We start from the raw sequence: 22,299 nt of genomic DNA on the forward strand, positions 1-22,299 counted from the left end.
AAACTTACTCACTGACATGCAAAACAAATTATACTCTCATTTATGAGAAATCCATGCCCCAACACACAGTTGCTATTCAGATAAATCCATTCACATGTACATGTTATTAGGTACTAAATTACCTTTAAAATAATTCAGTAATTTAAAAAGTAGATTTTTATTAAAGGATTTTGAGAGCAAAAGAAGAAATGTAATTTTGGTACAGGCAACCATTTCTAACATGAATTCGTTGATCTAGAAAATTACTTTAATGCACATATCAATACACAAGTCAGTTGCTTATATTTCAGCAATTTAAAAAAATCTATGCATTCTTACTGTGTATAATAAAAACACATAAGAATGTTTCATTATAAAGTCATAATTAGGCTTTATTATTTTTATCCCAGTAAACTGTTTTAATTAATACAAGTGAACTTTAATTAATAGTTGTATTTAAGTAATAAAAATTAAATGGGAAAATATTGCATTCTACATTTAGGAATCTTCCTGTATTGAGAAAATTAAATGTGCTTATAGGAATAAATGTCTTTAAGTTTTTTTTTGATAAGAGACTTAATAGCCACTTAAGATTGTAATTGCAAATCTTAAGAATATGAGGAGGGGCCTCCCCGGTGGCGCAGCGGTTGAGCGCTGGGTTGCGAAGCTGCCCGCGGCCTCTGCGGCGCCGGTTCGATCCCCGGCTGCTCCCCGGCCACCGGAGGAGGGTCCCACATGGCATGCAGACCTCTCCTGCCGCCCGCTGCTCCCCTCAGCAGTGTGCTTTGGTCCTTCTGCCTGCTCTGCTCCCCGCTCTGGCTCTGGTGAATTCTCTCACCCTCCCGTGCTTCTGACTGTACCCAGTGCATGTATAAACAAAAAACAAACAAACAAACAAACAAATAAATAAAAGCATGCCTCTATTAAAAAAAAAAAGAATATGAGGAAAAAGAGAGAGAGGTTTACAATGTTATTTTATTAAATGCCTCTACTTGTATGTTACAAATTCATGTACTCTACTGAACACAAATCATTGTAATATTGTTTTAAAACTCCCTGCTTGCCCTGACATACAGTGGACACTGAATGAATTGTTTTTTAATAGAAAATTATTTAAACATAAGACCAAGTTTGAAATACCTATGTTACCATTCCATAACTATTTACTTTTAAACATATATAAAGTGAAATATTATAAGGGACTTTATTTTTGTGTGCCAAAGAAATGTAAAATGTTGGGGCCTCCTTAGTTGCGCAAGTGGTTAAGATACAGCACTATGAAGCTATCTGCAGCCACTGCAGCAAGAGTTCAATCCCTGGACATGGAGGTGACCCACATGGTGCAGCAGATTTCTTTTGTCTCACCTCCTGTTCCCCTCAGCAGTAAATTTCAGTAGATCTGGCTATTCTGTTCTCTACTCTGTCTCTGGTGAATCCTCTCACCCCCCCCCCCGGCACCTCTGGCCTGTACCCCATTCATGTATGCATAAATAAATATTTAAAAAAACCAAAGAAATTAAAATTTCAACTTAAATGGTAAAGATTTGTAACAAATTCTTTATTTCTAATATCTTACATAAAATCTCCAACTTTTTTTATATCCCAATCATGTTGATCCTATTTATCCAGAGATTCCCATGTTGAAAAAGAAATGCAAATCCCACAAAAGTTTAGTTATATGGTATTTGAAAAACAGTATATCTCTGATATCCCTAAAAGTTGGGCTAAATAATATGACTTGATTTGGTATGGTCTTTGAATCACAATTTAATACATTCCTGTTTATTTGCTTCTCTGGTACAAATCAGGTTATACATTATTTATTCATGTTTCCTTTTAAACCATCTCAAATTCATTGCTTATTATATTTCCAAAATGTACATAAATATGCATATATTTCTTCCTCTAACTTTCATCTACTTATGCAAATTTTTCATTTTGTGTTTAGCATTATCATTCTCATAAATGAATTCTTTATGACATCCTTCTCATGACATTCCAATGTGTCTCGTTCCATGAGGCATATTTGCTATATTTTAAACTCAAGTGTCTATGGTTGAGGCTTCTCTTACTGCTTTTGATTTTCCTTTGCTATTCATTTTATCTCCTTAGCCTTCCTCATTTCGATATGCATAAGTTAAAGTAAAATTCAATTTATGACAACTTTTCCTATAATTCATGTTATTTAATACAAGTGTTAAAACTTAGTGTTCAGTACAATATTTATCTCAAATTGTCTAACTTAAAGGCAAATCAATTTATAGAACACCTTTTAAGTACCCCACTGCAGTGTAGCAATGGGAGCTAATGTGAACCACACAATAATGATAAATAACCCTAAAAAGCAAACTTTAAAATCAAAGTAGCTGATCTCAACAATGCTACATCTTACTTTATTTTAATATACATTCTTTGTACTCACAAGATATGGATAGATAAGCATTCTATCTTCTTCAATACCTCATACATTGAATAGGTGGAAAATCCTAATTTATTCCTGTATGAGGGCAAAGAGAGGTGATGTAGGCTATCGATCCACATGTGTCTCACTTAATTTAGCTATCATAATTCCAGCATGAGTAAAACTTTTGGAAATGTTTAGGAGAAATAAAGATGACGATGGGATCGGTAGTGCATTTTTTACTGTTTGGTGGTTTCAAATGCACTAACAGTAGTAATAGTGATGATTTTCCATAAAAGTTAATTAGAAAAGGTGTAATTGTATTTCCTATTGACAAAAATGTTTTAGCAGCTATAAATATAACATATATAATTCTAAATAAAAATGTCGAGCATTTAATATATACGCATATTCAGATACATTCATATATGCATATGCATATATGCATTTATATAAAAATATATGTCACTTCCTATTGTTTTACTAACTTGTCACTCTTCTCACTTAGCCTCCCTTGCTCATCTAAGATTGCTTTAATTTCCTTTCACTGGTCCATTTAATTATTTCCGTTTGCATACCGTTTTAATGACACTCTCATCACACAGTTTTTTTCACATTTTATCTTACATAAAAAAATCCCTCTCACCAAATGCACATTAGAGCTCATATTTTCCTTCAGCAGAAGATTAATGACTTGCGTAGATTTAATCAACGTTAAATCTAAGTATGAAATTTTGCTTTAAGTTGTTGCCACTTACAATAGCCTGAGAGTAAAATGCTTTAAGAGAGATTCTAGGTATTTTATGTGCATAGTTCTCTAATTTTGGTCAAATTGGTGGCATGTATTCTCCTGTTAATTAGTGATATTTAATTACCCTAATATTTTACATAACCTCATATTTGTAAAGTAACTCACATAAACAATCATGTCATGTCAAAATGTCCCCTAGTTTTATTCTGTGTATGTTTTTTGTTATACCCTGTATGTTGTACATTTTGGATGGCATGTGTATAATGAAAATCAGACAATAGATTATATTTGTTAGCAATATAAGTCAGTGACAGTTGCATTTGTTTCCATATTTTTTGTAACATTTAATTATCTACTTATTTCTTTTAATAACAAAAGGAAATAGAGCAGTGTGCAGGTTAACAATGACCAGACATCCAAAGATGTGATAGACTATGATATATTTAGCGAACCTGTTAATATGTTCTCAACATACTGTATGGACCCAGAAGCCAATGAAATCAAGCCCAGTTACCACATGTACACTGATAGCCAACTTAACCCCAGAAGCAGAGACCCCTAAAGTAGATGACTGGTATCTGACCATATATGTATTAGGAAGCACAGTCAAAATAGAATTGCCCAGTGGAATCTTGTACAAATTACTACTTCACAGAACCATGAACAGCACAATTGTTTACTTATATTAGCCACTAAGTTCAGGAATGGTTTGCTAAGCAGAATAATTTAATAAATATACTTATTTTTCCTTTGTGTCTAGATCTTAAAGTGGCACTGCCAAGCTATTCTATCATCTCTGGAAATCTAGGCATTCTTAATTGTTTTCTTAACATTCTGACTTTCTTCTAATTGTCCCCTAAGTTTTGCTGTTATTTTTAAACCTCAAATTATATTTTATGAGCTTATGTATTTTTTATTATTTGACATATACTAGAATTATTAAGATAATAATAAAAAGTAAAATGATTTATTCATTTTATAATATGTATTTCAGTACCTTTCTCTACCCATAGGTTCCATTTTCTATTCTCCCTTTCATAACACATAATATTTCTGATTATATTGCACAGGTATGAGCCTGTTGTTGATTCTTTTATTTATATCTATTTAATTTTTCATCTGCTGAAAACTTTTAGAAGTCTTTCTGGAAAATACTATAGAGAATGAAAAGATAGTCTATTTTTCTATTTTTTTATTATAAAAACCAGACATTGTGTGTGTGGTCGTTTCACTGAGATGTAAAATCTCCATCATCTTGATTCCTTGTTTAACCAAAGACTGTTTGTACAGCTTGTGAAGAATCCTTTTGTAGGAAATTAAATCTCTGTAGTGCCTCTGTCTCATGGCCATGTTTGCCAGCTTTCTGGACGAGAATTTCTATTCTCATTCACAAAGCTAAGTAATACCCACAACATCCTTGAAGGAATTTAAAATTAAGTTTCTGACAATTAGAATACAAGGGGGAAAAACTGTTAAATGTTTGGCATTGGAATTATATATGAATGAGTATCTTTTTTTAATCCAACTCATCTAAGTACTGTACACAGGAAACATTGTAAAATACTGCCAACATTTTTTAGCTACTTATGCTTTGCTGTTTTGCACAAAAGGACATGCCCTTTCTAAAGTAATCATGGAAACAAATGAAAACAAGGCTTCTGGGCAGCAGCCACTCAATATAGCTTTTGGAGTTGATTGAGTGTATTATAAGACATTGTTAATGTTGACCTTATTGAAATACCTCCTATCAATTATTACACTTTGTAGTGTGCTTATGCACATGCTATTTCTTTTCATTTGCATTAATGTGTCTTACTTATAATAGGTGTTCAGTAAATGTTAGAATACATGAAAATTAATGAGCATTACATTTTTTTCTCTAATCAAATTTATTTTTTAATCTTTTGTCAGCTGCTGTGACTAGATTAATAGAGAATATATCATTTTAATGTCTAAAAAACCCATTTCTCTTTTGAAAAATTTTTCTCTGTTTAAATTAGGTGCTGTACAGAGGATAAAATTTATTTCAAGGCAATGTAGAATTCTAAAATAGACAATATGAATATGGGTGATAAAAAGATAAATCTTACAAAACTTATAGGTACTCTACTATGTCATTGAAGGTTAGAAATAGAGGGAGAAATAAGGAACAGCTACATGAATGTAATCAGATTGCATTTTTTCAGAAAATACATTTAAAATTCAATTGAATGATAATGATATTTAATAAAGAGTGCTAGGCTTAATTCTTTGATTATTTTTTCTTAATTCTTTGATTATTTTTTCTAAATTGGGCCTATTATTGCTACTTTATAATATGACATCAATAAAATTTAAGTTGTTGAGTAATCTACAAGTTAATGATTAGGTGGTTTTCCATTCATTTAAGAAAGTACTTATTAGAAATCAACAATTTTCCTACCTTATGTATTTAGAATATTTTGGTTTAAACAGTTGGAAACAATGAGCATATTCAAGGATTAGATTTATTTATTTAGGATAAATGCTGTTTGTAAGAACAGAAGGGCTTATAGGGGTTTGGTAAAGTTAAGTAGCAAATGCACAAAAAATAAGCCATTAAAATGGCTTAATAGTCAATTCAAACCACTGATGACCACTATTTATGGATAATAGTGTACCCTACATTCTCACAACCCTTCTGCTTCCTATTTGGCATGCATCCAAATTTCTGCTGTGTTAACATTTGCTCGGGGGAGGAGATGAAGGAAAAAAGGTCCATAAGGTTTCCATTGGCCCAGATAGTAGAAACATCTGCTGGATTCATGAGCAGCTTGCTGGCCCAAGTCAGCAGGGAGGGTTGATACTTATCAACCCTGCCATATGAGTCGATATTTCCTGTGCCCTGGGGCTTCACAAACTTAATCAAAAAAAATAAGGGAAAACATTACATGTCAAAATATTCTCCTTAAATAAACATTATATATATTTAGAGTAACTCATGGCATTATAAATTATAAGTTTAATACTGATGAAATTCAAATTTCAACAAGTAGCAGAGTTTATTGGATTTTGGTATTACTGTATCATTTTGAGTAATGATGGATTTCTTGAATTTAGAACTTTATTTAGAGAGATTTGACCCTTAAACTTGATGAGATGGTTATTGTTGTTCTCAATGAGAAAATGTTTGTCAGAAAATTCTGTACTTTTTTTTTATAAGGTAAACTTTCTGGATAACTTTGAAATTAGCTGGTCAATGATTTCAATAGTAAGAGTTGGGATTAGCATCCCCATGTCTCTGGCAACACCCCCAACAGTGGGGATTGTTTCGGCAGTGGCCTTCTGTCTGTGATTTATCCCTTTCAAGGCCCTAAATTTGAGAATTATGTACTTTACAATAAATTACTAAAATAAAAAAGAATCAATAGTTATCTAAATTTGAGCAGTGCAATATATCAACTATTAATTATATGTATCAGCATAACATGTACAAATATACAAATAATATATACACTGTGATATAGATAAACATATAGGTATGTAAAGAGAGATGTATATATCTGAATCTGTCTACACCCATCTATTACAGTATAGATCTTTGGTCTTTGTTTCAGATCAGATCTGACAAAGCATATTAAACCAGAACTTTGAAATAAAAGATCTCTTCTTCAAATTGTATGTAGAATTAGTTAAATACATCATAATCTATGTAGTTCCAATCTGATATGGAAAGGAGATGTGATTAATATAACTATTTTTGAAAATGTTTATTCTATTCTTATTGAGAGAGTAATTCAGCAAATACAGTATGCAGAAATATTATTTTTTGTTGCTCTCATATTGTTCTTGCAGTGCCCATTTTGCTAGAGCAGACAGGATGCCCAAAACTACAGAAGCTCTGTGACTTTCTAAAATGTTTCCTGGTGGAACTCCACTAGGAAATTGCATCATTATGGACTGTCTTAGCTCATGAGGCCTCCAGCTCTCAAGTCAATTCAGCCTTTTAGTCTTGCTAGTCACAACCTTCTCAGGATCCTGTTACCAGTTCCCATTCGCTGATAAAACTACATCTAGTCAATATTGATAATTTATTGTTCAGTAAACAGTCTCATCAATAACATCTAGCTGCTTGGTCTAGTATGTATCTATGTCCCCAGTTGTCATTTATTTTGGATCTCATGTACACCTATGAGTTCCTTGAATAACAAAGGTGAGTCAATTAGAAGTAAAGTGTTTAGGGTTTCCTGAAACTAGAGAAAAGGTCAAGAGCCAGCTGTTAACACTATTTCCAATAACGCAGTGAAGAGATCACCAGCTTTGTGATGGATGCATTCTTTTCTAGTTATCATTTTGCAGCAATCTCTCCAGAACAAACATCCTTGAATGTAGAGAATTATATTAGATATTTGAAAACCCTACCTCAATTTATTTTCTTGAACTTTAATTTAAAAATTTTTCATTTAAAACTTTTGCATTCAGGGCCTCCCAGGTGGCACAGCGGTTGAGCGCTGGGCTGCGAAGCTGCCCGCAGCCTCTGCGGCGCCAGTTCGATCCCCGGCTGCTCCCCGGCCACCGGAGGAGGGTCCCACATGGCGCATAGACCTCTCCTGATGCGCGCTACTCCCCTCAGCAGTGTACTTCGGTCCTTCTGCCTGTTCTGCTCCCTGCTCTGGCTCTGATGAATTCTCTCACCCTCCCGTGCTTCTGACTGTACCCAGTGCTTGTATAAAAATAAATAAATAAATCTTTACATAAAATAAAATAAAACATTTGCATTCATTTTAATTTTCTGATACATTAAAAATGTCGTAATTTCCTAAAAGGATATCAGCAATAGTATTAATCCCTTCTCTGCCTTACCACACCTCTAATTCTGGGAGCTGACTTATCTGTACAAATCTATACAAAGTATCAAATTTCATTTTAATATTTTCCCACAGCCATTTCCACTTGCTCTCATAGGGCAGTGTTCCCCTAGATCTAATGTGGCACTACAAAGGACTTGAACATCAAAGCATGTAAACATGGACAAGATGGGTGAAATCAACATTAATGAAATCTTTGTGCATTCAGAAATGATCAAACAGTGAAAAACACATCCTATTAACCACTGTGTTATTACATTTTTTTTCAAAAGGGTACTTGTTCCTTAGGGAATATTCCAACTTGATTCATATGTTACTACATATTGATCAACACTTAAATTATTAAGGTGATATCATTTTGAACACAGTGTTCACATGTTAAAAATTATGCACCCACTATGTCCAAGGCAGTATCTTATATCCATTAGAGAATAAAAAGTGATAATGTTACTGCTTCTACTATCAAATATATCTCTGAAAGAGAAAACTGTTTTAAACATATTTCCATTCACAGGAAGTTTATTGACATTATTATTTCTGCCATATAACGGCCACAGTTTTAAAAACAGCAATAACATGGAATCACTATTATTAATAACAAGAAACTTCCCAAGCAGGACATTTTAGAATGGAAGCAAGTGACAAATTGTCTATCATAGAGTGAGGAGTATGTAGAAATATCAGTAACAATCCTGCTTTAGTACAAGCTCAAGTCAACAAAAGAAATACACTCTGTTAAAAAACAAAACAAAACAAAACAAGACACTAGTTACCTTTATACATATCCCATGATTTAATGGATTATTCTGTATTTTCTAAATAAGGTTCTTGATTATAAGTGCAATTTTTAAAGTGACTCACCTTGAGATTAAACATTCTTCATATAGATATAATTACTAATTAGCAGTTATTGTCTAAGAATGTATATTGAGTCATGTCACTTCTTTCAGTGCAGAATAAATGTAAGCTCCTTATAATGAAATAAAAAGCCCTGCATGATCTGGCCTTTATCTTCTTTGCCACCTCATCTTGGTCTGTTCCTCCTTTGCTTCACATGTTCCAGACTGATTGTGTTCTTTGCAGTTGCCTTGGTAGCCAACCTCTTTCTACCTCTGGCTCAGAGCATTTTGGAGTTCTGGTTCACTGACTAACGTTCTTGTCCGCTGGTAATTTTCAAATGCCTGATTCTTTCTTCCAATTTAGGTTTCAGTTGAAATGTCACCACCTTCTTAGCCAGAACTTTCTTTTCACATTTGTGTTTACTTGTGAACTTTGCACTATAGCTTGCTTGTCATTTTTGTATCCCTAATTCCTAACATGTCAGGCACTTTCTATGCAAAAAATATATATTTGTTCAATAAATTAATATCATGGAAGTATATTTTATAGGCAAAATTGATCACAAATATGAAAGATAAGTTTCACAAGGCATTATCTTTTATGGTTATATATATATATATAATTAATAGACCTAACATTAGCTGATTATACATTTTTAAATATCATTAGCATTTTATTTCTTCTATATCAGTTATCTCAAAGTTACTTACTATACTCCGTAGTCCAGAGTGATGATTCAAACAAGCAACTGTTACCCTTTTACATGAATAGCTTTATTCAATATACCAAAGCAATTATTTATATTTTCTGCAGAGAATAAACCATGAAAAGAATGCTACATTATAGACAACCTGGAAAATAATCAATATAATTTATGCAGAATATATACATGCATTGGCAAAATCTGCAGCATATATACATATATGATTTTGTCATATACATATATATGTATGCATTGACAAAATCACATATGTATGCATTAGCAAAATCTAAAAGAAAGATGTTACCAAAACATATCTGTAACATCTAAGTCAAACTGTTACTACTAACAATATATTAGGCAATAATTAATTTGAGTTGGTATAATTATTTTTCTTATTTGGAAATAGGGAAAACAAGGTTGAGGTGCTAATATCTTCTCAATTTATAACTTTCCTTACTATCTTTACTTGTTTTGCTAGTTGTATTTTTTTATTCAAAAGTTATATATTTGAAATTAGGTTTTAAAGGCACTTGCTTTATTTTCTTATACGTTTTCCATTTTATTTGCTTTTAGAAATGTTATTAGGAACTTTAAGTTTATTAAATATTTTAAAATACATAGAATTCTGTACCATTTGTTACTTTATTTAAATATACTGGCCTTATAAGACCTACTGATTAAAACAAAATGTATTGGTAACATTTCCTCCTTTATTGTCTCAGGTTTAAATTTATTTCAGGGACTTCAATTTTAAACAGTTACATCCCACCTAGTCCATTTTTTTACCTTCACAAGATTGATTATTGTATGCTCTGCACTATATTCCTCACCCTGTCTTCAGAAGAGTCCTACCATCTGTGTGTTCCTTTCCAGAATATTTCCTCCAGGTTGACATCTCAATTTAGAATTTAGTTACGTGATTGAGCTTCACTGTGAACCAGACTGTGATTGTGGTCATAAATTTCTTTCCTCTGGAAGGCTGCCTCTCAAATGTTCATCAGTTAGCAAGCAAAGCTAGTCAGTTCTAGGTCTTGCTCATTCACCCTGAAAACTATATTCTAGAAAGATAAAATGACTTTATGCACTCATGATAACTATCATGTAAGCCTGCTTTGAAATCGTAGAAACATTCTTAAATCCTGTTATTCTCATGTATTACCTTATAAAGCATACAGGTTTCGCTTCATTTTAAAATTATTTTCTTTGCTTTTTATTCTTCCATATAACAGTACTTGAAGATCTACTGATATAGAAAGGAAAGTAGCCTTGTGAATCTAACTGCAAACAATTCATCAAATTCACTTTTTCCTTGAAAATTATGTGCTTATTCTTTGAATTTTTTAGAAAACACAAAAACTTTAGGGAATTAATTTTATATAGCTAAATTAATGACAACAAAATATATTTCAATGTTTTTATTTTTTAGAATGTGTTGGTTGTAAAGGTAGGTATATTTATATGTAGTTCACAAAGTCCATGGTATGTTAATATTTTTTGTTCATTATGTAATAAACAGAAAAATAGGCAAAGATGGAAAAACTGATTTTGTTCAGATATAGGTTTGATAAAATGTTGGGAATGTTTTTTTTTTTTTTTAAAAATCAGATAATGTTTTAAAAGATGTCAAAGCACTAAGATTACTAAGCAAAAAAATATAATACCTCAATAAAACAACATTTTCTGGGATTTTATAAATAGTCTCTGAATCTTAGAATTTTGTAAATCAAGGAAAATATAAATTTTGTGATTTGGTGAAATTATATAAAATTAATGGAAGAAACTGGAAACATATACTTTATGGGAAAGAATAACTATGCTGGGAATATTTATTATATAGAAGCCAGAGGTATGCGATCATCCAAGTACATTTTTTAAATGGAAGGGAAAGCACTGATGATATGTTTCCCCGATATTTCAAACTTCTCCAGGGCCAGCACTGATCTGGATAATAAAGAATCAACTCTTATTGTATATCCTATCATAGGAACATTAAGTGGTGACTGGTTTTGATAGAATGTTCTTTAGTTCACTGGGATAGCTACTCACAATCACTGCATAGTGTTTTAGAAATAATCCTCTGGTTATCCCAGAGGTTCCCTGGTCTGATATGAATGTCCGGGAAAACCTATTATCATATTCTGGAAAAGGGAAAGAGAGGTGAAATTTCTACACTAGAATTATGATTCTCTGGGTCAGGAGCTGTGGGAGCCACTGTAAATCTGAAAGAGCCTTTTGTCATGGATCAGAAGCCAGTAAAGGACTAGTGCCAAGCTTTGGGTACATAAGAGTTTTCTGCTTCAGGAGTTGGGAGCAGAATGGGTGGCTCACAATGGCCATAGTGAACACCAGGACCTGGTCTACAGGATTGTGACTGCTGAAGTTGCCAACCTGGCACTGTTACACTCTGATATCAGGAGGAGAAAGCCCTTCCAACCTTTCCTGGCCTTGCAAGACCCATTGCCCGCCAGCTTTGTTTCTTCCCTGCCTTGGTCTGGCAGTTGCAATGGAACACAGGCCTCCAAAGTACTCCCTGTCTCTATGGAAACTGGCAAGCTGCATCAAACTGATGGCCATGCTCCATGGTGGCTGGGCAGAGGAGTGGCACAGAAGGTGGATACCAGGTGTTATACTCTCTAAGGCAAACTGCATCCTGAAAGGATGAATTATAATCAAAGAAACATAAATTATATGTGGTAACCTACGAAGAAAGAATACTTAATGTTGTTCAGACAGATCTAAAAGCTAGAATGAAAAGATGGGAGAAAATGACTAGAGGATTCAAAGTATTTGAAAGAACTGAGGGAAATTCCAAAAGTGGAAACAGTTTGCACTTAGTTATCAGTCTTAATTTTTCCTCTAATTTCGTTTCGCACATGATAGAGCATTCATCGCACTTCTCTTGAGAATTATAAGCTTGCATTAATGACATTTGTGCTATTCAATCTATTAGGTTTTAGTATGCAATATGTGTTTCAGTCCACACAACTACTGAGCCACAACTTTCACATTAGAAGGTTATTTGTTTAGAATGCCTTCAGTAATTTAGTGGAAGTAATAGCATGCTGTGTGTGCATTTAGATATATTTTTAGACTCTAATTTAAGCAACAAGAATGATCTTGAACTTTCTAAGATGCACGTTCTTTTTATAAGAACCCCATATGGGTTGATGGAATAGATGTGAGTCGGGGGCGGGTAGAGAAAGAGAATAGTTAAGGGGAAGACCCTAAAGAAAAATGGAGTATTGTATTTTATTTAAAAAATGAGTTTCCTCTTTCTGTCATTTCTTGTTGAGGTTTGTATTTAAGAACCTTTAACATTTTTGGTTTCCACTGGTTCATTTAAAATCTGTGCTTTTCATAATGAAAATATGAGATCCTTAATACGAGTATTTTGCACTAAAAATGGGGTCATGGGAGGGCACTAACATATTTTACAACAAACCAAAATGATTCATGTAGCAACAACTGTTAAATAATTTTGTAGACTGAGTTGACAGCATTCACTAAGTATGACATATTCCAAAAAGGAATGGTTGAAATATATGGCATTGTTTATCTCATGTGAAGTTTGTACTCTCTTTTTGAAAAATTGTATTTTTAATTCTCCACCCATCTTATTTTTATGCCTTCCCTTTCACCATTTTTAAATCTGATTCTTCTTTAAGAAAGGTTTGCTCATTTTCAGGAAGAACAAATAAAGAGGGTACCCAGTGCTGTTAAATAGCCCACAAAATTTGATCATTTACCCTGAAAAATCACTGACTGTAAATCACTCCTCCTCAGATGTGCAAAACCTGAATCTCTTCCTGTCCATCTAGATATATTTCAGGTGAATATTGCTCTTAGTAAGCCAGCACTCATGCACAGTGTGCACTATCCACTGGCATGGCCCACATTTAATCTTTAACACTTTAACACTGAAAAGAGATGGAGAAAACCACTGTCTTCACTCATCAACCATGCAAGAGATAGGAAGGCTTGAATGGAAGCACAGTTGTGGTTTGGGATCAGTGTTCAAACATGCGTCTTCACCTGTCTGCTCTCTTTCAGCAACACTGCTGGTTTCAAAAATCTCACTTTGCTGTTTTTCTTATTGCTTTCTACACTTTTCTGCACACTGACAGTCAGATCACAGTCTGTCACCAAGATCATAATCTTAGAATTTGCTCCCTTAAGTCCTATGTGACAGTGTTCTTGGTGGCCAGAAAGTGAAGTCATGCATGAAACTCATGTGAGGGGAGGACATTTTTTTTTTTTTTATCTCTCTAATGTATTCAGGAGTCAAGACTCAGTTCACTTGATTTTGAACTTGGTAAGTTCTAATCTAGACAAGACAAGGTTTTAAACCATTTCTTTCCTAACTGCATAACAAACGGAAATACTGAAGAATTAATGGCAGCTGCTTGGTCTGCTACTTAAAGACATGGTCTGGAGAACTATCTTATCAGGTTATTGAATAATTGCTCTTCATTAAAGTGCCTTTCACAGCAATAAATTAGAAAATTATTTCCATATAGCTGCAGAAACCAACCTAAATTGTCTTCAACCATTGATGCTAGCTAAAGAGAAATAAATTCAGCAGTCTAAGAAAAGCTAGCAATTCAAGATCGTTGTTCACAGAGTAGGAAAAAAAGAGCTTATTTAAATAACTTTTGCTGGAAGAATAGTACATGAGAGGGGAAAGGGATATTAGAAAAATCTTCTGAGAAATAAGGGGCGTGGAGTTGAGAAGACACTCAAAATATGAAGAAAAAGAGCTTCAAAAGGACAACTGTGGTGCTTTGTAAAATTACTTGGTTTTCAGGGGAAAAAAGCTTATATACACTACAAATATATGCAATAGTCCCAATAAGAGGCATCAAAGATGACTTTTTTAGTGATGTCCTTATAAATGTTCAACAACTGGCTCTCTAGGTGAAACATTGACTCAAGGTGAAATATTTCTGCTGAGGTCAATTTCAAGCTACCAACATATAAAATGGGAAGTTTTATTACTCTGTTAACTTTCATGAGCTGATGTGAGCTAGCTCTAGCACATTGCTCCTTTTACTTGAATTTCAAATGTTCCTTCACATATTAAAAGTAAATGTTAAAAATCTTACAGACATATTTGAAATACTTGACTCCAGATAATATGCTTTTTTAAATACTCATTATTTAGTCAAAATTAAGTTCATTTTATTTTCAAAGCAGGCATGTAGTTAAGCATGAGAGGTCTGTAGGCAGAGTGCAAAAGTTCAAAATCTGGCTGCTGCGCTTTCTAGCTATGTGACTGTGGGCACATTATTTAAGGTTGCTTTGCATCAATTCCCTTATCTTCAAGGTGGAGATGATGGATGACAAGTTTGGCATGAAAATTAAATCATGAATACAGGAAATGCTCTTAGTGAAATGCCTAGCACATTGCAAATCCTCAGTTTAGTTGCATTTTTTTGTATATTTATTTCTGGCTTAGTGGTGGTTGAGGAATGAGATAACATAGGAAGGGTAATATTAAAATGGCTGTTGATGCAAGGGGAATTGGATCATGGAGGGAAGGTAAAATACTTTGAATCACAGAAATTCACCTACCTAAGAGGACATAAGGTGAGGCTATCACAATGAATATTCATGAAAGTTATTGTTTTCTATATTTTATTCACCTTGCAGAGTATAACTTTGGCACAATTCTATCTTTTCATGTTCCATTTGGGGAGCTGACAAGGGCATTAGAGATGTCTATAATAGATTACCAACCATTGCATATTCTCATGCACCCTCCTCATCATTTTTAAGTGGAACTTTAAAAAAGTTTTAAGACATTATACTAATAAGTCTTTTGCGATTTAATTTTCCCATATTTTTTTTCACTTACTGAAAAAATAGTTTCTACTTCTGCCCCTCCATTTTGATCTTGAACAAATGCCAGACTTAGTTATTCTGGTCACTCTACTATTTTCCCCTACAAACCCCAACCAGTATTCTCCCATCCAAGTACTAACCAGGCCCGACCCTGCTTAGCTTCCGAGATCAGAAGAGATCGGGCGCGTTCAGGGTGGTATGGCCGTAGACCCAACCAGTATTCTAAAAAGATGCTTTAATTTTGCACAATGAGTACATATTGAGAGCTCCAGTTCACAATACAGAATCTTCAGTAACACGGCCAATTCAAAGATCAGCAAGATGCTTTCATTACCTGGCATTTAATTAGCTTAAAAACAAGTAAGTGATTTTTTTTCCAAATAATTAAAGAAAATAAACAAAAGGAAAGGAGGAGAAAAATGATAGATGTAAAATGCCTGGAAAAGTATCCAGCTTCTAGGACTTCAAAGTCACATTTCCTTGAAAACTCATAAATTTCTCAGACTGGAATGGCTCCTCTAAAATTTGGGATGGTGGTAACCTGAACCAGAAGAACGATCATTTAAAAATAAATTATTGATAATATGACCATGTAATCCTTGCAGATAGTAAGTAAGATGAGTGCTGTATCACACCTGCACCTCCTTCTCCTTTGTTATCACACTTGTTTGAAGTTTGATTACTTTGCAGACTCCTAAGCAAGTTTGTCTTCCTCTGTGCCTGTTTTAGATGTTGTTTCATACAAGACAAGCATGTAGTATGTCCCTCAAAGTCTTTGTCTGATGAATATTGAGCCTTAATCCTTAATTTGCAAACATACTAATTGTGCTAACTGGGAAAATTAGTAATTCCTTTGGAAAGACTCTCTGAGATTGAATTAAATGGTGATTTTCAGCCACATGGAGTTAATAGAGAGAAAGCAGAAAGCTTCTAACTTAATGTTCTGTCCAGGTTATAACAAAATGTAAAAAAAATTCAACTTAAACCTTTGGGAAATTTTATTGCCTGCTATACAGGTTTTTTTTTTTTTTTTAAAGATTTATTTATTTATTTATTTATACAAGCACTGGGTACAGTCAGAAGCGCGGAAGGGTGAGAGAATTCACCAGAGCCAGAGCGGGGAGCAGAGCAGGTAGAAGGACCGAAGTACACTGCTGAGGGGAGCAGCGGGCAGCAGGAGAGGTCTGCGCGCCATGTGGGACCCTCCTGCGGTGGCCGGGGAGCATCCAGGGATGGAACCGGCGCTGCAGAGGCTGTGGGCAGCTTCGCAACCCAGCGCTCAACCACTGCGCCACCAGGGAGGTCCTAATACAGGTTTTTGAATTGATTTTGTAAATCACATGTCCTCAGGGTATTTAGGATTAGTACATTCTCCACATGAGTTTGTCTTCTATTTGAGGGGAAAAAAAATTATTTGACTGCAGGGATTTTAGGCTGCAGGTCCTGGGGAATTGAAGTCATCACGATGTAAAGTCAGACCCTACTAGAGAAAAGATGGTGAAAAATTATTCTAATCTCCTACCTGGAGGGATAAGTTTCACTAGTGTATGTAGAGTAACTGGCATGGAAAATACCCTAAGAAGTGATAGTGTCTTTCTTCTATGGGCCAATAAGGAAAGACTGAAATGATTTTCAAGTGTAAGTTCTGAATAGGATAAGCTACTTAAGGGCAGTAAATTTGAACACTCTTATTTGATTTCAGTATTACAACTGAAATGTATGAGGATGCATGCAATTTAAAGTTTCATTGTTAAAATAGTTTTTTTATTATTATTATATAATTCACTTTTAAACAAACAGTTACTATGACCTAGCAGCCTTTGTGGAAAAATAAAAATAAAATGATGAACTTTTAGAACAAATTCCAAATGGTTCATTGATTTTGTTTCACCATGGAAAAATCACTTAACCTCCCAGTGTCAGTTTACCCATCTGTGAAATGAGAAGGATAATATTTTCTTATGGGGATGTTTTGAAAATTATTTTGCAAATGTAGTGGATGAAATTGTTGCAAGCATCACTGCTCTTTTTCCACTTCTTTAAAGAAGCAGACAGTATTATTTATGTACCAGTTGATGGTCAAATTGTTGTCTGGGTTGAATTATGTATATTTATTAGCAGTTGTCTGCTTTTTACTACTTAAAGAACTCTCCCCTCTCCCAGAGTGCTCAATTTATGCATTGACTCAGAACGAGGAAATCGAAGTATCTTAAAATCATTCTAAGCTTCATATTTATGAGCTGATAATCCGATATTTCTGGTAATTATTCCTTCCTTCATTTTAGCTCATGTTTTCTCTGATGTGGTTTTTCGCCTCACCTCACTTCACAAGATTGATAGTTCTCCATGTTTCCCTGCTAGAGGTCACCTCTGAGCTGAAGGCAAAACACATCCCACTCTGGCTTCTGTTGACTTTCAAGTCAACTATCAAAGAATTTATTCCAGACATCTTCTAACCTCAATTTGAAAACTCCACCCTAAAGATTACAGGGAGATATCCTAGGGAGTTGCCATAGTGACTCTAAGAGTTTGGCATGGAGGAGACAAAGCCACTGATACAAGATTTTTATACTTGATAGGCTTAATTATATAACATGGTCATGAACCCCTGTGCTTGTGTCACTTAGGTCTGGAAAGAAATTTTCCCCTTCAGGCTCTTCTGTCTCTTATGGTGCCAATCAACAGGCTTCTTGGTAATAAGATTCTTTATGCCAATAGCTCCAGCATAACCTCAAGTGGTGCTTGTAGTAATGATAGAATCATTACAAAACTATAGAAGAAAAAGAAAATATATTTCATGGGTGTGATTAAGTCATCATAATGTTCTTGCATATGTAAATTATCCTTGACTTAATGAACTGCCTTTCTCACATAATAGTATCTTAACCTGGCTCTGGAAAGTCATTTTTTACCCATGTTGATAATTGTTACCAGACTTGGCAGGGCTTCTCTCCAGATTATCACGCTGAGGTGGAATTTATGAATAATGTTTCTGTGTGCATGAATTTTGTTTTAACTGTTAGAAGTGCTCTTGTTAAGTAAAGTTATTATATGAATTACTTTAATTAATTAGTATGATACTTAGAGAGAAAACCTGATTACATTATAATATCTAGAATGACAAGGGTCATTTAAAAATGTTTTCCTTGATTTCAAAAGAATTATCTATTTATTGGTGAAAGTTAGGAAATGACAGAAAGGAACAAAGAAGAATATTATCTCTATTTCAAGTTTAGGTAATCACATTCTTCAAGATGAACACTTTTTGAAGAATATTTTCATTGTTTTACTGAACACATTTCATATTTCAAAAAAAAAGTTATATGAAACCCTGGTAAAATGGGATTCTTTATTCTTTTATCAGAAATTGAATCTAACATTCTAATATTCATATTTCATGGACTTTATATTCAGGTTTATGAAAGTACCAGGGAGTATTTTGTGTTTTTCCTCTGCTGCCTTAGAGAATTAAATGCATCCAAAATTATTCCAGGGCCTTATCTTCAAAGATGACCAGGTCCAGCACCATATAATTATTGCCAAATCTGGGGGAAATTAATGACAGTTGTGTTATTATTTAAATATAAATCTTTATGTGTGACTAGAAGGAAAAGATTTTCTGGAAAATGTAAGGTGGTATGAAGGAATCCCAATGATATGTCAAAACTGTTGTCCTCTGATTAAAATTTTTCAATTATTTTTCTGTCTTTTTGTAATATATAGTTTGGCAGTTTAAATTTTATTTACAGTAGAAAGTTCAGTTCAGTGTAGCTCTTGGGAAGTTAATCATTTTATAACTTTGATTTAATCAACATTTTTTTTGATCCCCTTTTAGGCAGCCAAGGGCAGTTTCCACTAACACAGAATGTAACGGTTGTTGAAGGCGGAACTGCAATTTTGACCTGCAGGGTTGATCAAAATGATAACACCTCCCTCCAGTGGTCAAATCCAGCTCAACAGACTCTGTACTTTGATGACAAGAAAGGTGAATATATTTTCTTTTAAATGTTTTAATCATATTCTGAAATAGCCTAATTATAATGAATTTATTTTTCTGAGATGATTCAAATTATTTCTTTTGATTACCAAACTGCTGCTGCTTGTATTTAAACATGTTAAATATTAAATACTTTAGTTTGCAAGTCATAAACACTAAAGACAACCTATGTCAACTTTTTAATAAAATAAACAGTTCCAATCTATTTCAAAAATAGTTTCATGCCTTCTCTTAACAATTATCTTCTCTCCCGATGCATCTTGGTTTTTTTGTTTGTTTTATTCTTGTAGCTGCATTGTATGTGGAGTGAATATTTTTTTCTCACTACTGGTAGCATGTTATTTTTATTAACATTAGTTTAATGCGTTTACAAGATGCTTAGATTTATTTATTTTTGTGTGTTTTTAAGTTGGATTTGAAAGTAAGAATTGTAGCAACAAATTTTATTGATATAATAAGTTTAAGATACATAGATACAGTACAAAAGGAAATGTTTTTAGGGACAATGGATTTTTAGAGTTGTTCATAAAACAAATATATAGTTATACTTTTTATCACTGTTGATATGTACATATTTAAACTAGTATAAAAGTATAAAACATGTTAATTTAGAAATATTGCTTATTTTTCCATCCCTGCATTTAAAGAAACAATCTTGCTTAGCAAGGTTTGGATGTGTGCGGTACTATCAATGAGAAATTTGTTCCAAGCAACAACTATGAATTTTTAGAACATTAAAATGGTTCTGTTGTTCATTCATCCTTTAGAGTGTAATAATGATGCCTAAAATGTAACTTGCTTTCTAAAATGTAAAAATGCTTTTAAAGGAGATTTTTGAGAGTTATGTTTACAATGACTTCTACAATTGTGAGGTCAAATCCTCAGGCACAAAAACAAAATCTATATGAAATGTCTTTCTCCCTTTTTTAGTGATTCTATACACTATTCTCCACAGAACATCTAAAGCTAGAATTGATTCAGGGTATTTCAAGCTAATACATCTTTCCTGTAGAAAATAAAGAGAAGCCTGTAATGTGAGATTTTCAAAGACCTGGATATAAGGTAGCCCTCTTTTTGAGGATAATTATGGTAAAAACAGAAATTAAAAAATCATCATGGTGTATTGGGATCTTTAGTAATAGATTCCTGCATCTTGCTGCTACAAGATTACAAAAACATCAGACATTATTAGTTGTGGAAATATTTCATTGTTTTTTTTAACTTTTCTTTTCCCAGTGTTTTTAACAGATTAGAACTGTTCTTACCCCCTCCTTCTCCCTCCCCCACTCTGTGTGCGTGTATCTGTGTGTTTAATAGAGCAGATTTATAGTTTCAGTATTAGACTTCTAACTATGTTGTGGTTTTTATAATCAATTGCAACATAATAACAGAAAGTTTTGAATTAAGTCTTCCTCTCTGAATGGCAATCCAACATGTATTCTCTCACAAGTCATTGGTTAGGTTTTTATGTGATATCTGATTGGAAGGAATCTTTGACAATAATGTTCCTTAAATGCATGAGTTTGAAATGAAAACCTTTTTTTAAAGATTCCATATCATAATTTCCCACACACCACCTGCATTTGCCTGCCTAACCTTCCTGATCCTAAAACTTATCTCAAGCAATCTGTTATGTTACACTGTGTCGAAGCCAAAGTGGAGACTCTTAAGCATGGATAAGGGTGACTAGAGTAACCCATGGGTGCTGTGCTAGTGCCGATTTCTCGGGAGAACAATTGAGAAAAGGGATGTTTGCTTGTGTCACAAATTACAGCAGCTTCTACAGGTGGCTGCTGCTGGTAAAGGCTTCTTCTTTAGCTCTATTATTATTTTCCTCTCAGATGATGTTGCCTGTTGTTCTTGGAAGCTTTTCAAACTGCCTCTTTCAGGGCTCTGCAATATCACCATGTTTTAATTGAGTCTCAGATAAAATACAAAATGCACCTGAAGTTGAGAAACATTGTGTTAAGCAGGTCAATTTTCACAAGAGACGTGTACCTCTAAGCTTAGATTTCTGATTGAGGTTATTAGGAAGGAAGTGTAAGAGGGAGAGAAAGAGGAAGGGAGGTAGGGAGAGAGGGAAAAAGGAAGAAGGAAGGAAAAGCTCCCTAGAAGAACAGAGACAGTGCTTTTCACTGAAAATTGCTGCTGCCATTTTGAGCTCCAAGAGGCATTCTGAGTAACCTTTCATGCTACCTGGTAGACACAGGCCCCCGAGGTTCCTGGCTATGAAGATTGAACAAAGAACTTATGATCATGGCCTATTGGTCCAGTTAGAATTGGAAAAACCTTTCTTGATACTTGGAATTATTACCTAAAGAAAAGCAGGCTGTGCGTAGCCATTTGATGATCAGCTAAAGGGACTTGGCTAAAACAGAACTAATGCTGCTTTATTCTCAGTTAGGTAAAATGAAGAAGAGGGCAGGCCTTTCTATCTTGACCATGTTTAATATGATCAGTAGTTTTCCCTATTTACAAATGAAGAAAATGAGGATAAAACACAAGGAAAATTATCCACAGATATTCAGATAATTTCTGATAATGAAGGGATTTGAATCCAGTTGTGGGCTCTGTATTGATTTAACCAGAATGCCCAGGAAGACAAAAGCATCTGGGTACCTGGCACCTGGATATTTAAGTTTAAGCTAATTAAAATTAAATAAAATTTAAATTTAGTTTCGCGGTCCTACTAGTCACACATCAAATACTCAATAAATCATGTGTGACTAGTGGATACTATTTTGAAACAGCACAATTCTAGATGTTGATTCACTCTTTGGTTGCCATAATAGAATCTGTCCAATTGAGATTTGGTTAGTAGAATATACATTTTTCCAAGGAAGAAGAAAACCCTAGATTATCATAAAGTATGTGTCAAATATTAAATAAATGAAATTTTGTTGCTTAGTTATGTAGCTTTAATGGGAACTTGTAGTGTAAGAGATGAGGAGACAGAGCTAG

At 33.8% G+C, this 22,299-nt stretch overlaps 1 protein-coding gene across 7 annotated transcripts in view; it reads left to right on the forward strand.

Moving 5' to 3' along the window:
* CADM2 (cell adhesion molecule 2) overlaps positions 1–22,299 on the forward strand; it is a gene marked incomplete at both ends in the record, with an annotated part of 963,012 nt that overhangs the window by 732,842 nt on the left and 207,871 nt on the right. For 6 of the 7 annotated variants that reach the window (XM_084232482.1, XM_084232484.1, XM_084232486.1 and 3 more), the window contains one exon: positions 19,177–19,326. The exons of the other annotated variant lie outside the window; for it this stretch is intronic. In XM_084232482.1, the coding sequence (XP_084088608.1) occupies positions 19,177–19,326 (150 nt within the window). The remainder of the gene's footprint in view (positions 1–19,176; positions 19,327–22,299) is intronic. 7 annotated transcript variants of the gene reach the window in all.

This window comes from Talpa europaea (assembly GCF_964194135.1).
Source record: "Talpa europaea genome assembly, chromosome: 4".
NCBI classification, from domain to species: Eukaryota; Metazoa; Chordata; class Mammalia; order Eulipotyphla; family Talpidae; genus Talpa; species Talpa europaea.